The following is a 14,316-nucleotide window of genomic DNA, read 5'->3' on the forward strand; positions in this document are numbered from 1 at the left end:
GAGAAAAATACAGAGCAAGGATAGCTAATGAATGGTACGGTAATACAAAATTACTAGGAAAAAAATTCAATTATGTACAGGTCCGAAATCTGAAGAGCTTAACTCCTAGAAAGTGACACAAGCACTAACTTCAAGTTCACTCAAAAGTTTACCACCTGATAATTTTCTAAAGAGAACTGATTTGCATCTTTCTCAATCTATACTAAATGTTGCTATATGAGGAGTTATTAGTCTAATCTAGGAGCTAATACAACAAGCTCAAAATCATGGTTGCCTCCTCCTGGTAGATAGAACCAGGAAACCATTCATTGGCTTGACTACTATAGTCAAAATAAAAGCATGGATTTCCAAAGTGAAGATCCCAGAGACAAATCCCATTGATTTGTGGAAAGATACAATCAATACTTGAATAAGAATTACATGCAGTTGTGCAGTAACATATGCCGATTATCATATCTTCTGAAAGGATAGTGGAGGTTGGAATACCTCGAAACAATACTCCAAAGTTTCTTATAATTATATGGGATGCATGTGCCTTGTTATCATCTAGATTGGTGTGGATGGAAGACACATCTCTTTGGAATTACAGTTATAAAGAGATATTGGTGAGCAATAAGGTGGCCTAGTAACAACTTAGCATGGTGGCAGGTGTAAGAAATGGTCGAATTGGGGTCATTTTGTTGGAGAATCATCAGTTGAAATTACAATATATTCCTAAAATTTTGTACGTGGCATCTTATTTCGTCAGCAACTTCACCAAAGAAAACTTTAGATCCAACCAAACGCAGAAGTCTTGTGTAAACAACCTAATTGAAAGGAACAAATACATGTAGGGTTTTAATGAACTCTGAACTTGAAGATTCATTTGTTGCATTGAATGTTTTAGAACTCTGAATAACAAATTGGTTACATGTACATTTTTACGAAATCAAGGGATCCATGAGAAGAACAAAACAAGAGCAATTGAGTTGGGCAGCTGAGAGAATAATGAATCAAAGTGATTAATCAACAATCTGCTAACAGTGAAACCACCAGAATAATTGAGTGCATTACTAGAACATAAGATTGAACTTGAAGCATCGAAACAATGTGTGGCACAGAAAAAAGTATCAAGAAATGTTTTGCTCCCTCCAACAAATGCCACTTGTAACAAGAAGAGATTAGGTTTGTGCAGTACAATAATTATAGGCATATCGAGTATGCACTAATGATGCTCAAGAATATGGAGTCTCATGCAACCTGATAACTTTCATTTTATATTGCAGATACTTGTCAGGAACTTGAAATTCAGCAAGATATATTCATTAAAAATAGGCTGAGTTCTTCGTCAAGATATTTTCCCTGCCAAGGATCGACTGTGGTTTCCCGAGTTGGGGCTTCTTTCAGAAACATATATATTCAGTCACCGGGTGGGCTTATCATATATTTTGTTTCTAAGAACATTCAAATGATGCAAATTAATTGACAATAAAATATCAAGTCAATTGTAGATTGCAAGATCAGTTGAGAAGGATTCTCAAAAGACAAATCACGAATAAAGAAAGATATCTTATAGAATGATTGAACAAAATCCAAGTCAGATCTAACAACAGTTTGTGACGCATATTTGTACTCTATAGTTTATAGTTGATTTCACGCTCAAAGAAGAACGATCACCCTTTTCTTTCTACTTCTCAACAAAAACCTCAAAAAGTTTGATCCAGTTTTATCAATCCAGTAATAGTCTGATCAACTCAAAAACCTAACAAGCTACACGGTATTTCAATAACACGACCATCATAACTCAATAGCATGTATACATAGCAAGCTGTTCAAGAAGAACCAAAGGATCAAGACATAAAAGAAAAACCCTAGGAGAAGTCTCACCAAACAAATCTATACAGCAGAGGCACTGGAAAGCCGAATAACGCATGATGGAAAATTTGAAACCGCCCTCAGACCGAGGGAATATTGTCAAAGGAGAAGCCTTTGTACCCCTTATATGCATAATAAGCTATCCTCGTGTAGTAGAAACCCGGCAGGAACAACACCGACCCCAAGACCGCAAAGAAAACCCCTAATCCATTCAAAACCACCGAAATATTAAATTGATACAAGGGGAAAAAGAAAGCCTAAATAGTCGTTCACGAAAATCCGAGAGAGAAACTAGTTACCATGGGCTCGATCGCCGCCGACGCGGTTGGCGGCCATGACGGAACCGACGACGATTGCGAGGGAGCCGAAGACGAGGAGGGACACCGCGAAGGCGATCTCCTTGACGGGCGGACGGTTCTGGATGGCGTGTCTGGAGTCGCCCATCATGATGTCCTCGTCGGAGATGGAGAAGGCGTGGTCGACGTACGCCATCGGAGGCCGAGAGACCGTGTTCTGTCTTCTTTGATCGAGAACGGTTCGGAAGGAGAAGAGAAGGGGAAGCAAGAGAAGACGTAGGGAAACCCTAGAACCGAGGAAGAAGAAGCCAACGGAGATGGGACTCCGGGGAAGGAAGGGAGACGGGGAACCCGACACTGCTTTCGGTCTGGATTGGCTCTCAGTGACAGTCAGTGGTCACGCCTCCGCCGGAGGTGGGCTCGGTCGCCGAGCGAACGCTACTGCCAAAGCCGTGACTGGAGCGGTTGGTTTGTCTGGTAGCATAAACTCGATCCGAGCATTGTCACGACCGATTAAGCTCAACCCGCAATCGATTCGACTCGAAGTCAGCTTGACCCGAAGCTATTTCAAATTGGCCGCGACCTAACCCACCATAAGAATTACTGTGGTCGAACTCGAATCCGAAGGGCATCATCGATTCTTAGTCCGAGTGAGCCCAACACGATCTAATCGATCCCAAATCCATCTTAGCAACACATCTCGGGTCCAAATAGGACCCATCTACGTGTCACGTCGATTCGTGGAATGTCCTGTAGTCAACCCCCATCGTGCTGTCGTATTCTACGATTCACATGCGTCGAAATCGACGGATCATACTGCCTTGGAGTGTCGGTACATCAATTGATATTAAGAAAAGTAAAACAAAAAAATTGATATCAAAGAGATAGAACAGGATAACTTCACTGTAATTTGGATCTTGCCAATGCATGCGTCCAGTTCTTGTCACACAAAGTTGCAGAGTTGTTCGTTAAGGTCAAACCATTTTGTTGCTGTCTTCTCTTTTGGCTGCACTTGCATGGGGAGAAGGGAATCCTAAGACATTGTCCACAAGTACACTAAGAAACACGTACATTAATCTTTTACCGCCATTAATTTTATTTATTTGTTTTACCTCTCCCTCCTCCTGTGCGATTCAAACTATCAATCATATATGAACATTTCATGTTAATTTGTGGTGGTGATCTGTCTATTTCAAAGGATGTCCTTTTCACTCACCATCGATTGCCCAATAAATAATGTCAAGAAAAATGGTACTGTGACTTTATCATTGGCTATCACCAGAGAAATGCAATAATACAAAAGGACTCAGACGGTGAAAATGAGAAAGCATGGGAGGAGTCAGATGGGACAAGAGAAGTACTGACACATAGATGAGTGAAGTGTGTATTTACTTGGTTCTTTTGACAATTGAATTTTTGTTAGCAAAATTGCAAAGAACACAATGCATTTTGTTGCACATCTTGTTGTTCCAACATCTTTGGAACTATATTGTTATTTCATGCTAATGAATAGTATCTTGTTGTTGTCAGTGATCTCTAAAAAGATGATTCGAATACCACATGTGGACTGATGTATTTAGGTCCGATGCTAACTTAGTTAGTAGAGTGATCATCACACGGTATGTATTCTCTAAACGAACAACAACATCATCATCATCACTTTGTCACCCTCTCTCTGCTTCATCACTGATCGAGCCACCACCAAAGTAACCACGGCCGGTGCTGCGATGTTATCATTGCATCCTTCGAACATCACCACCACATGCCTCGGTCTCCAGTCGAATCGCCTCCGACCTCTCTCTGTCACAGCTGCAGACGCCACATTCACACCGCTGAGTCTCGCAGTAACAGGTAAGCATGCATTAGATCTCGAAACCCATGTAACGTATTTATCTATCCCACGGCAACATGGATCATCAGCCCTCTTCCAATCCAAACACCACCCCGCCGAGTAACTTTGGACTGCAAGCTGAAGCTGTCGAGTCACTGCGTTCTGGCCTTTGCTCAGAGGACATTAAATTCTCTTTGGACACACTTCGGAGCTACGCCATTAGTTGGCACCACGCAACCATCCCACGTGTTCAAAGGAAGTTTTGTTTGCTACCCAGCAACTATTCGGAGAGGTTTGGAACGAAGTATTAGATAGATGATCACTAGCTTGGATGAATGAGTTTTACCGGGGAAACACTGCAGCAGTAATGAGTGAGCTGAAGAAGACAACGTGGGTCATATGTATGTGTGTATATTCCCCACAGCATATGCACACTGTCTACCGTATTAACTACTCCAACCATGTGATGTTATGCCCAGATCTATGATATTTAATGTCCATCAACTTTGGTCTGAGACTCTGAGAAGTGTGTAGCGGGAACAGCAATGGAGATTTCTCCATTTTGTTTCTTCTTAGAAAAGGAGGATGACATGACTATCATATGCTATACCATTCGGTGGCATAATTCAGACAGCCTAACTTGAGATTCTCTGACGGTAATTCTCTGGATGGATGCAGTCATTCTTGTCGACTTGCAGTCAATAAAGTCATATGTGCCAGCGTGAAGTGCAGGTAAGTGGTCAATCTGCTTTCTTGCGTTTTCTCAGATCGTTCGCTTCCACCATCTTTACCAACACCCTTCCCTTCCCTTGTCCCCATCCCCATCCCCTTCCCTTCCGATGGAAGAATTCGCTGAGTTTCCATGACACACCTCCGGATGGAACCTTACACGACTTAACTGTATTTATTATAAGACACGTTGATCATGGGTGGAAGAGGACAGCTTTTGGGGAGAGAGGGAGTATGAAAGATGAATGCAGGTTCCGATTCCAAGATATGTAACTATTAGCTTGGAAAAGCAAATTCTAAGCAATCGAAAGAAACAAGCTTGCCATGTTTGGGCCTTAAATTCAAGAGAATTTGTGGAATAAGGTGACATAAATCAATATGAAAGACCAACATATAAGCCGTGAATTATGGCATGACACTTTTCAAGCTCACCGAGTTACAGATGACTTAGAATCTCAATATATATCATACAAAGCACAGACACACATACAAAGAAGAAAGTTACAAGAGATGAAGAAAAATCCAATCAATCCACTCTAAGTTTTTTTATCACCAGGCGGGAGACCGGGGTGAAGACCAGGGTGAGGTCATCGGGGACCGGAAAGTAGCCTTTCGGAGAAGAGCCGTACCTTCTCTTAGGTGGCCGAGGCTTCCTTGGCGCCGGCGGGCACACTAACGCAGGCTTCAGCACAGTCTCCTCCGACTTGGGCGTAACACAACAGACTATTTCTTCATTGCCTGTGGACTCCGACGGATCTTCTTCGCGAGCGTTGGCGTCGATCCCGGAAGTCCGAATTGGAGGAAGAGATGGCAGTTCCCGGTTGACGAGCTCCCATCCCATTACTCGGTGACCGAAGAGGGGGAGATCACCAGAATTCAGCCTTGAGTTAAGAGCTCTCGAGGAGGAGGAGAGGCAGGGCTAGCGGGGAGACGCATGAGATGGTGGTGATGATGAAAGAAAAGCATAACAAAATTACAGGGGAAGGCAGTGCAGAGCTGTTAAATAGTCAATGGAATGTAGATAGATAGATAGAGAGAGAGAGAGAGAGAGAGAGAGAGAGAGAGGATCTAAACCATAGCTGTTTCATGTGGTATACAGAACAGGGGCCCTTGTCGACCACACAGTGTCCTGTCGCTATAAATCTCAGCTGTCCGTCTCTTTACCTTATCACCTCCCTCACCAGCCCATGAAGCCCCGTTGGCTGGCTAGATCACAAATGGCATATCGAAAACTCTTGATATGTCACCGTGATCTACCACATCACATCAAAGTCCTCTCAGTTTTGTTCTAATTAATTCCATATCTCTCTTTTCCCTTGTTTTTCTTCTTGTCATCTCCTGCATGACACATGCTGCAGTCTGGTTGACTCCGATGGCAGAAGCCATTACTTAACTCACGGCATTTCTTGGGCTTGCAGGGGTTAACTTCCCTTGTAAGATTACGAGAAAGCCAGGAATGGCACATAACATTCCGGAGATGTATAAATCTCAGTGGGATGCGGAGACTGCAATGAATGAGTTGCAAAGGCATCTGATCACTGGCCACATTATTTCACGGTGCCAAATTATTATTTTATGGTGGTTGCTTAAGGAAGCACCAATATGTTGGGTGATCCGAGGACCACTTTCTAAAGATCGTAGCTGGAATTACCCCTCCCCAGAGCATGCATCTGCACCCTGTCCAAATAGAGACGAGGAAAGCTCAGACCTCAAATGAAACCATGAAGACAAAGAGAGAAGAGGATCGATCACCCTGCACAGAGTCAACGCTTGGAAGGCACGAAGGTAAGCTCCAGATTCAAGAAAAGAGTAATGGCAGCCACAAGGCTTATAGGCTATATATCAGTTTCAGCGCCTGCGTGATCCGCCTGATCATATGATGTGATTATATTACGAGATTTGTACAAAGACTAAATAGAATAGCGGCATACTCTGCAGAAGTAATTGCGATGAGTCATCGTTACTCAAAACGGAAAGAAAGTAATATAAATATACGTACATGTTGTGATCTCTGACCTGAATTGTTCCTCAGATGTCTTCGTTAATTATCAGCCGTAGCTCGGTGGAGAACTTTCCAGTGATAGTGTCTTCGCAAGCAGGATCACGGCAAGCGTTCTCCACGAGCGCCAGGCAGGAATGAGCAATCAATGTTGTGAAACGTGACGGATTCATTGTGTTCAGAGCTGATGCATGAATGCTGCTGCATGCGAGGAGGAGGAGGAGGAGTAACGGACGAGTGCAGGGCAAGGAAGGAAGCACATGGGACGAGCACCGCATGCAAAGGCAACGTCGGAAGAGAAGGGCTGTTCCAAGCGACGCTACCATGCATCAGTCCAACCGGATTAGTTTCTCGTGTTCAGGTAAATAGAATTTAGCTTCGATCCAATCTCTTTTGTGCGTATCCCTTGTAATCTTCAGAGATGGCTTGGAAATGGTACAAGAGGCATGTGGAGGGTGTGGGAGGAGCAAGACAAGACAGAGAAAGTGTGCAGCGAAAGGAGCCCCCACTCGAGCCTTGTAAGAGGTGGCTTCAGTACCCCCCAAATAGCAGAACCAAGTCCTTGATCACAAAAGAAAAGAAAAAGTGAATGCCCTAAAATGTGACCCTCTCTCTCTCTCTCTCTCTCTCTCTCTCTGATCTGACTGCCTGACTTCATATAAATATTTGCACAGCACAGCCTTTAGGTCCGGAAGAAAGACGAGCATCGCTGTCGCCTTCTTGCCTCTCTTTTTTCCTTTGCCTCGTGCCTTCATGGCAGGTGAGGCACTCCGTCCTTCCACCCTCAGAGAAGCAACCGGAGCTCCTCCTCCACATGCTCAACGTCATGACGCACATGGGGTCGCAAAAAGCATTAGCGTGTACATATATACAACACCCGAGCTTGTTACAGAAGCCGCTTATTCCATCCCCTCCTCCTCCTCCTCCTCCTCCGGTAGCTCTCTGCGTGCGTGCAGACAAACAACACGAGGAAGAGGGAATCTTCATAGAAAAAAGGCATCACCAGCTAAACTATTTCTCCTGGAGCTCAGCATCATCGAGACATGCATGTGAAGAGGGAGGAGTCGTAAAATAACGATGATTAGGTCAGTGTCAACGTATCATATCACTCAGCTTTTGCGCCCCAAAGGCGTTGATCTATAAACACCTTAGGTTGATTGGATCTGACACCTCACTTACTCCCCTCGATCGAATGCAACATCTAAACTTCAACTGCACGTAGAACTCGACGGTCAACTTACAGATTTCTTTGATACGTAGCACCCGAGAGGTTTGTCCAATTATGAAACGAGTACAGCCATTACTCAGCATAGTGTTTGCTCTTTTCCTCTGTTGTGATCGATCGACGGGACTCGCACGATATAGGAGAAGGTTTCAGACCTCATGCGAATCGCGGTCCCCCGCTCGTCATGCGTCGGTCATCGATCTGAGAGAGTAATTGTTTTGAGTCGAACTTGTTACGTGTGATCGATCGATGCTGGATCTCATATTTGACGCTCGATTCGTCCTTGCGTATTGGTTGGGTTCCGATAGGTGATCATTTGTGAGCATCGGAATCTCGCATTTATAACGAAGAATGATTCGACTGACAGGAAGAAGTACTTGACGCTTCCTCCTTCGAGCCTACACGAGAAGGAGAAGGTGCATGCCTCGTATATCAACATTCCCCCTTACTGCCTCCAAAATTTTGTTTGACTTGGAATCGCATTCTTAATTTCCAGTATGGAATATATTAGAGGTCATTAAATATCTATATTTTTTATATCACAAACAAAAAACATTTATGTTAATTTTTTTAGCAATATTTAATATTCATTTTTGAAATGATCGATGACTGATTTCCATCGGTTATAAAAGGGATCCTAATACTTGTTGACAAGCTCTAAATCGGGCCGAATGGACCATGGTTGCGGGAAACCCAAGCCCACATAACTTGAGCACGGTCCGTTCGACTAAATGCTATTTAGCCGCCCGCTGTCTCGTCTTTTCTCTCCGTTGGCATGTTCGCTTCACCGCTGGTGTAGAGGCTACGAATTGAGGCGGCCGGAGAACATCTCCTTCGCTCATGCATTACGATCGTATCGATCACGACCGGACTGCACAGTGACTTACATGTCGGAGAGGAAGTTTTTGAGTCCGTGGTATCTTACAGATGCGCTTCTAAACAGCTATTCTATAGACGGAGAACTCGTTATTGTCATGTATGATCAACTCGACGCCGAACCCCAACAAGCTGCTGCGACTGTTGTTGAACTCTTCCTGCTACTTCCGCGGCGAAGCCCGTCGGGGCGAGAACAGTCGTCGAGGCGAGAAGATGCCAACGTACCTCGGCGAAGCAAGCCCATCGATGGAACGATAGTCTGACATCAGAAGCCCGTCCTTCTCATCCCTGACGCTGATGTTGCTCGACATCATGCGGCCGCTGAAGGTGCCGCACTTGACCAGATTCTTGATCCACGAGTGCTTACTCGACGAGGGACCCGTCTCGCTCCCGTTCATCCTCGCGCTGAGGTACTCCCGCGTGACGTCGATGCCTTGCTCGACCACGTCCGTGGGCGGGCACACCAGGGGGTTGCCTTCGACTTGGAACTTCCGAAGCTTGGTCAGGCACCCCATGGAGTTGGGGAGGACGGTGATGCTGTTGTAGCTGATATCGAGCTCGACTAGGGAGACGAGGAGCCCGATGGCGTAGGGAAGAGACTGCAAGTACTGGAAGTTCTGGCCGACGTTGAGGACTTGAAGCCGGATGAGGTTCTCGAGGCCGTCGGGAAGGGCGCGCAGGCAGTTGAGGCGGGCGTCCAGGACTCGGAGGGAAGTCATGTGCGAGGTGGAGAAGGGGAGGAAGGCGAGCTTGTTGGTGTTGACGGCCAGCATTTGGAGGTTGGTGAGCTCGAAACCCATGGTGTCTGGGAGCTTGGTGAGCTGGTTGAAGTTGGCAATCAGCTCCTGCAAAGCCCTGTTCAGAGACATGAGAAGAATCGAAGCTCTACTACTCGGTATCGCACTTCTCTTCTCTACCATATCGAACATGCATCGGATGGTAATGTTTCCTTCGCTCAAGGAGAGAGAACATATTCCCTGGGGATTCTTCCACGAGGCTCTCGTCTTTGCCTTTTGGCCAAAGACGACTCCTTTGCGCTTGCACACACTTATTCGAGAATCCACCGAGTGGAGTAGTGACATGCTGCGAGTAGAAGGCTTACCGGCAGTCCTCGATGGTCTTCGGAAGGGACTCCATAAGGTTGCCGGAGACGTTCAAGGCCTTCAGCTTGGAGAGGCAGCCTATGGAGTTGGGCAGCGCCCTCAGCTGGTTGGAGTGCACATCCAGCACCACCAAGTTCAGCAGCCTCGCCGTCAGCGACTCCGGAATGCTCTGTTCTCCAGCCCATCAGCACAAAGAAGACAGAAAACGGAAACAGAGAGCCATCAGCTAATTATCCTTCCTTCCTTCCACCAACAGAAACCGAAGAGAATAGAGAAGAGCAAAAATGGCATGCCATCAAGAATAACGCATTAACCAAGCAGATTTGGCTGTTCCCAACAAGCGTCAATGTCCCAGTGTTGTTCTTTTCTGCTAACTAGAAATTACTTTCTGCCGAACCGATTGATGAACTCGGGAAACGGGAAAAAGGAATACTACCAAAAATGTTGACGCATGCACTCGAATCTGAAGCCCAAAACAAAATTGATCGGAAATAGAAAAAGATTCCTAATGTATCGCGCTTCAGAAACAAGGAATACGATCAACTTAGTAAGATGAAGAGCAGTTCCGTGCGTGCACGAAGAACTGACCTGAAGGTTATTATTTGAGAGATCAAGCTTGGTGATGATGCCGAGATTGATGGAAGGATTCGGCAGCGAGTCCAACGACATCCCACTCAAGTCCAACTCCTGTTCCTTCTTGACACCATCCGACTCGGACTCCGCTCTCTCGCTCGTCTTCGCTTCCATCCTCATCCCTTCCCTTCCCTTCCCTTCCCTTCATCCAACAAGTCAAACAGAAACAACACAGAGAGATCAAATCGGTCGATCGATCCTAGGACAACTAGCAAACGTAAAACAGATGACCAAAGGGAAGAGGCGTTTGGAAACCTACCGAGGGATTGCCGGTATCCAACTGGAGCCTTGGAATGCAGTGAGCGAAACCAGGAAGGGTGATATAAATGGCGTCAGAGGGGAGCGCAATAAATGCTGGGGAGGGAGAAAGGTCAAACGGCCGAGGGCAGTGAGGGAAATCGACGGGGCCCACTCTGCCACCGGGTACGTACGGATGTACCGTGTCCCGTTTCACGCGTGCATGACATCAGACTGGCTGGCTACCGTCTCTTCGTTGAAAAGTCAACGGGACGGCCCCCGTCCCTTTTTCGTTGAAAGTGAACGGCTACCGCTTGGTTTTTTATTCTCTCTCTCTCTCTCTCTCTCTCTCTCTCTCTCTCTCTATATATATATATATATATACACACACACATTGTTTTTCTTTTATATTTTCTAAAAGGTTAAGTATTTCTTAGTTCAGGAAATGCGTTTTTGGAGAAAAAAATTTCATTCATAAATCTGCAATATATTAAGATAATTTAGAGCCATCCTCCTAAAGGTAGAAAATAAGCTTCATGCATGCTCCTGTGAAGTCTAGAATTAATCATCTATTACGATCTCACGGACATCTCGAAAGAGAAAAAGGAAATTGAGATAGAGCCAACAATAGGTTTTCTTTTTCTTTGTGTAATTGTTTCTTTACAACGAAAGAAGGTGTCTTGATACATATATGCTTTCGTTTTATGCTCTTAGGATTTGGCTTTAACGAGTCCGCTTTGATTAGCTTACTGCGTGCGTCTGCAAACGCAGAGTTCCTTAGAACCGTGGAATAACTGGGAAGATTCAATAGCCTCCTTCGATGCAGCGACTTCATGTGAAGACCATTACAAGGTCACGTTTGTGGGCAGCAAAACATGTTTGAATAGTTTATGCAGGAGGAGAAGATGGATTGGACGTCCGGAGTCGGCAATCCTTGTCACTTGGCATGACTTCTTCTTCTTCTTTGGGATTAGGTTAGGGTGGTCAATGCATACGCTTGTAGGGAGGGTGGTGGTGGTGCTACTGAGCTTTCTTGCCCACGAAAGATGGGGCTGCCTTACACACTGCTTGCTGCACAGTAACTCGCAAAGCAAGCATAATTTTGACGCGACTTTTTAGCCATTCAGATGTGATGCATGCAGCTCAAGATGAAAAAGAAAAAAAGATAAAAAAAAAAGATAAGGAGAATAGCCATGAAAGCAATGCCATCACCGAAGGTTATCTCTAGTGCTTCTCGAGTCAACTACTGCTCATGTCAACTCTCTTTATAGGAGTACGGATTGCTAGGGTGGTGGTGGTGCCCACTGTTGCACTGTCCTTTTGTACATCCGGTGATGGAGTTCTTTGCCTACCAATGGCGACATCAGTGGATGCCTACATATTCTTGCATTAACCAAACACAATTCATGTGCATGAGTTACGTAATTATGATGGTTTCAGGACGGCATGATCAACACCAAAGGAAGTCCTCGAGGCAACTAATCAATTATGTTAATGTGATGAAAGAAAAGTCCAATGTAGGATCAAAAGAATACTACATTTTTATCGAGTTTAGATCGAGTACATTAGAGAAATGAGATAATCGAATGGGATTTCGGACCTCAAACTTGGATGGATAGCTATCGAGATTTACACAAATTGAATACATTAAAATTCTTAAATAGGAATCATAATTGAATATATTTGCTTTCGTTGTTGTTGATCGCACGTAATGATTGGAAATCAAAAGTCACGGCAAACTAACATGAATCGGTAGGTAGCCCAATGGAAAGCAAAAAATAACGAAGCTTCCTTTGCAAAGCACATGGCGGATCGAGAATTATTAGACTGCCTGCATGTGCCACCACCATCACCATCATCATCATCTTCTTCTTCTCCTCCGAGATTTTTAGCTTCTCACGATGGGTCCTCCCACCATCGCCGCTGTAGCATAGAAAAACCTCGAGTGGCGCGACGAGGACATTAACGACATTATTTGGGCAATCATAACGAGGGGTGGTGCAGCGTAGGACAGCATGACATGTTCGAAAGGAGTGCTCAGTAAGTCCACGTACGAAGGTGGCGGCGGGCCATCGCCCGCGTACGTACCTGCTCGGAGAAATGGTACCGATGGTTTCGTACAGCCGAGGAGGACGGTTGACTTGCGAGCCGGACAAGGAAACAAAGTGGAGCGTCTGAAACCAGAACACATGGGTGTGGTGTTTCCTACTATTATTTCTTTTTCCGGTGAGAATTTTCTGGAGTTCATGCTGCTATATTTCTCCGTCCTTTCATCATGATCGAGCGAGTCAACGAACGTTGCTGACGCACGCCACTTGATCTTTAAAAACGAATTCAATAATGCTGAAAGTGTGCGGTTATGAATAATCAAACCCCTCTGACGATCACAGGATGAGGGATGGATGTTCCATTTCTTTCCTTTATTTTTTTTTTGGGTTTCTGATAAAAATAATATCGGTTCGGAATAAGAAATCAGAAGAAGAAGACAAAAGTAGTCGCAATGCAGCGCTTCGCTAAGAGTCTGAGATAAGGATAAGACGCATGGATGAGCGGTTCATGTACGAAAGGGGAGGGAGGGAGGAAGGAAGAACTTGAAAGACACAGGATGACATGAGAGAAAATTTAAGCCATGTCTTATCACGTTGGTTTAGTCAAAACGGCAACCTCGATCGATCAGGAGACGAAGTTGGCTTGCTCTTCTACGTTTCCACGTGGGCAGGCATGCTTTGCCCCTGGTCTCTAGCTGTACTACTGCTTCTCGCATCCTCGTCACTGTTTGCCTTATCCAGATGGAGGAGAAAAGAGGTTGTCGTAAGGTGCAAGGAAAGGGGACGTGTTGTGATGTTGCAGCTGTTGGATTTGGTTGGAAATCTCTGCGGCGAAGGCAACTACCTTCGTTTGATGGTTTCACTATTATTGGCGAGTGTTTGGATTCGACATGTCAAGTCTTCGAGGAGGCGCTCGTCGTTTTACTCCAACGACCGAAACTGGCCTTCTGATGCGAAGTAGAAATAAAGGCAGGGTGGGGGGGGGGTCGGCTAATCAACTACGTCTTTGGGCGCAAAAAGCTTCAGATGCTCGGCTTCTACCAAGCGTGTTTGTGATCTCATTAGCATCGTCGGGACTTGGATCGATTGAGGCCTACTTCTGATGCATGCGTGGATGGATAGCAACGTTTGGGTCATTTTTAGTGTCCGCTTATGTAGAGAGAGAGAGAGAGAGAGAGCGAGAGAGAGAAGGGTGATGCTATTGTGGAAAGTAGTAGGAGGAGGAGGATGAATCAGTCTCCCGATAATGCACCATCGTCCGTGATGATCTCCAAATTGTACCGTACCCTCAGGAGGGCGTCCTCTTTTAGTTTCTTAATGGGCGTCGTGCTGCGCGCCTCGGTATGATCCACGATGATGGGCTACGCCTGAAAGAGACGGGGTTGGACCGAGATAGGGTAGAGTTTTGCTAGACAAAGACTGAACCAGAGACACAACACACAAACATTTCATATATATATATATATATATAACCCAAATCTTTGA

General features: G+C 45.2%; 2 protein-coding genes across 3 annotated transcripts; both read right to left on the bottom strand.

Annotated features, from left to right (window-relative positions):
• Positions 1-1,733: 1,733 nt before the first annotated feature.
• Positions 1,734-2,626, bottom strand: LOC135632987 (uncharacterized). The gene is made up of 2 exons (XM_065141956.1): positions 2,154-2,626; positions 1,734-2,056 (listed from the first exon to the last, which is right to left on the bottom strand). The coding sequence occupies exons 1-2, from the start codon at positions 2,344-2,346 to the stop codon at positions 1,935-1,937; spliced, it is 315 nt and encodes a 104-aa protein (XP_064998028.1). The 5' UTR covers positions 2,347-2,626; the 3' UTR covers positions 1,734-1,934.
• A 6,117-nt stretch (positions 2,627-8,743) lies between these two features.
• Positions 8,744-10,860, bottom strand: LOC103973138 (plant intracellular Ras-group-related LRR protein 1). Of its 2 annotated transcripts, none has more exons than XM_009387630.3 (4): positions 10,806-10,860; positions 10,502-10,688; positions 9,913-10,082; positions 8,744-9,665 (listed from the first exon to the last, which is right to left on the bottom strand). In XM_009387630.3, exons 2-4 carry the CDS (start codon positions 10,664-10,666, stop codon positions 8,972-8,974), a joined length of 1,029 nt encoding a protein of 342 aa, XP_009385905.2. In that variant the 5' UTR covers positions 10,667-10,688; positions 10,806-10,860; the 3' UTR covers positions 8,744-8,971. The 2 variants fall into 2 exon arrangements, with proteins under 2 accessions (XP_009385905.2, XP_009385904.2); XM_009387629.3 differs by having other exon boundaries at positions 10,502-10,683; positions 10,806-10,850.
• Between the last annotated feature and the right edge of the window lie 3,456 nt (positions 10,861-14,316).

The sequence above is a fragment of the Musa acuminata genome, chromosome BXJ3-3, assembly GCF_036884655.1.
Source record: "Musa acuminata AAA Group cultivar baxijiao chromosome BXJ3-3, Cavendish_Baxijiao_AAA, whole genome shotgun sequence".
Classification (NCBI taxonomy): domain Eukaryota; kingdom Viridiplantae; phylum Streptophyta; class Magnoliopsida; order Zingiberales; family Musaceae; genus Musa; species Musa acuminata.

What these genes read in the sequence shown, in the direction of transcription:
- LOC135632987 (XM_065141956.1), bottom strand. Translation starts at nt 2,346, where the DNA reads ATGGCGTACGTCGACCACGCCTTCTCCATCTCCGACGAGGACATCATG. An exon ending in CGGCGGCGATCGAGCCCATG is followed by an intron (nt 2,057 to 2,153) that starts GTAACTAGTTTC and finishes TGAATGGATTAG; the next exon opens with GGGTTTTCTTTGCGGTCTTG.
- LOC103973138 (XM_009387630.3), bottom strand. Translation starts at nt 10,666, where the DNA reads ATGAGGATGGAAGCGAAGACGAGCGAGAGAGCGGAGTCCGAGTCGGAT. An exon ending in TCTCAAATAATAACCTTCAG is followed by an intron (nt 10,083 to 10,501) that starts GTCAGTTCTTCG and finishes GCTGGAGAACAG; the next exon opens with AGCATTCCGGAGTCGCTGAC. An exon ending in AAGACCATCGAGGACTGCCG is followed by an intron (nt 9,666 to 9,912) that starts GTAAGCCTTCTA and finishes GTCTCTGAACAG; the next exon opens with GGCTTTGCAGGAGCTGATTG.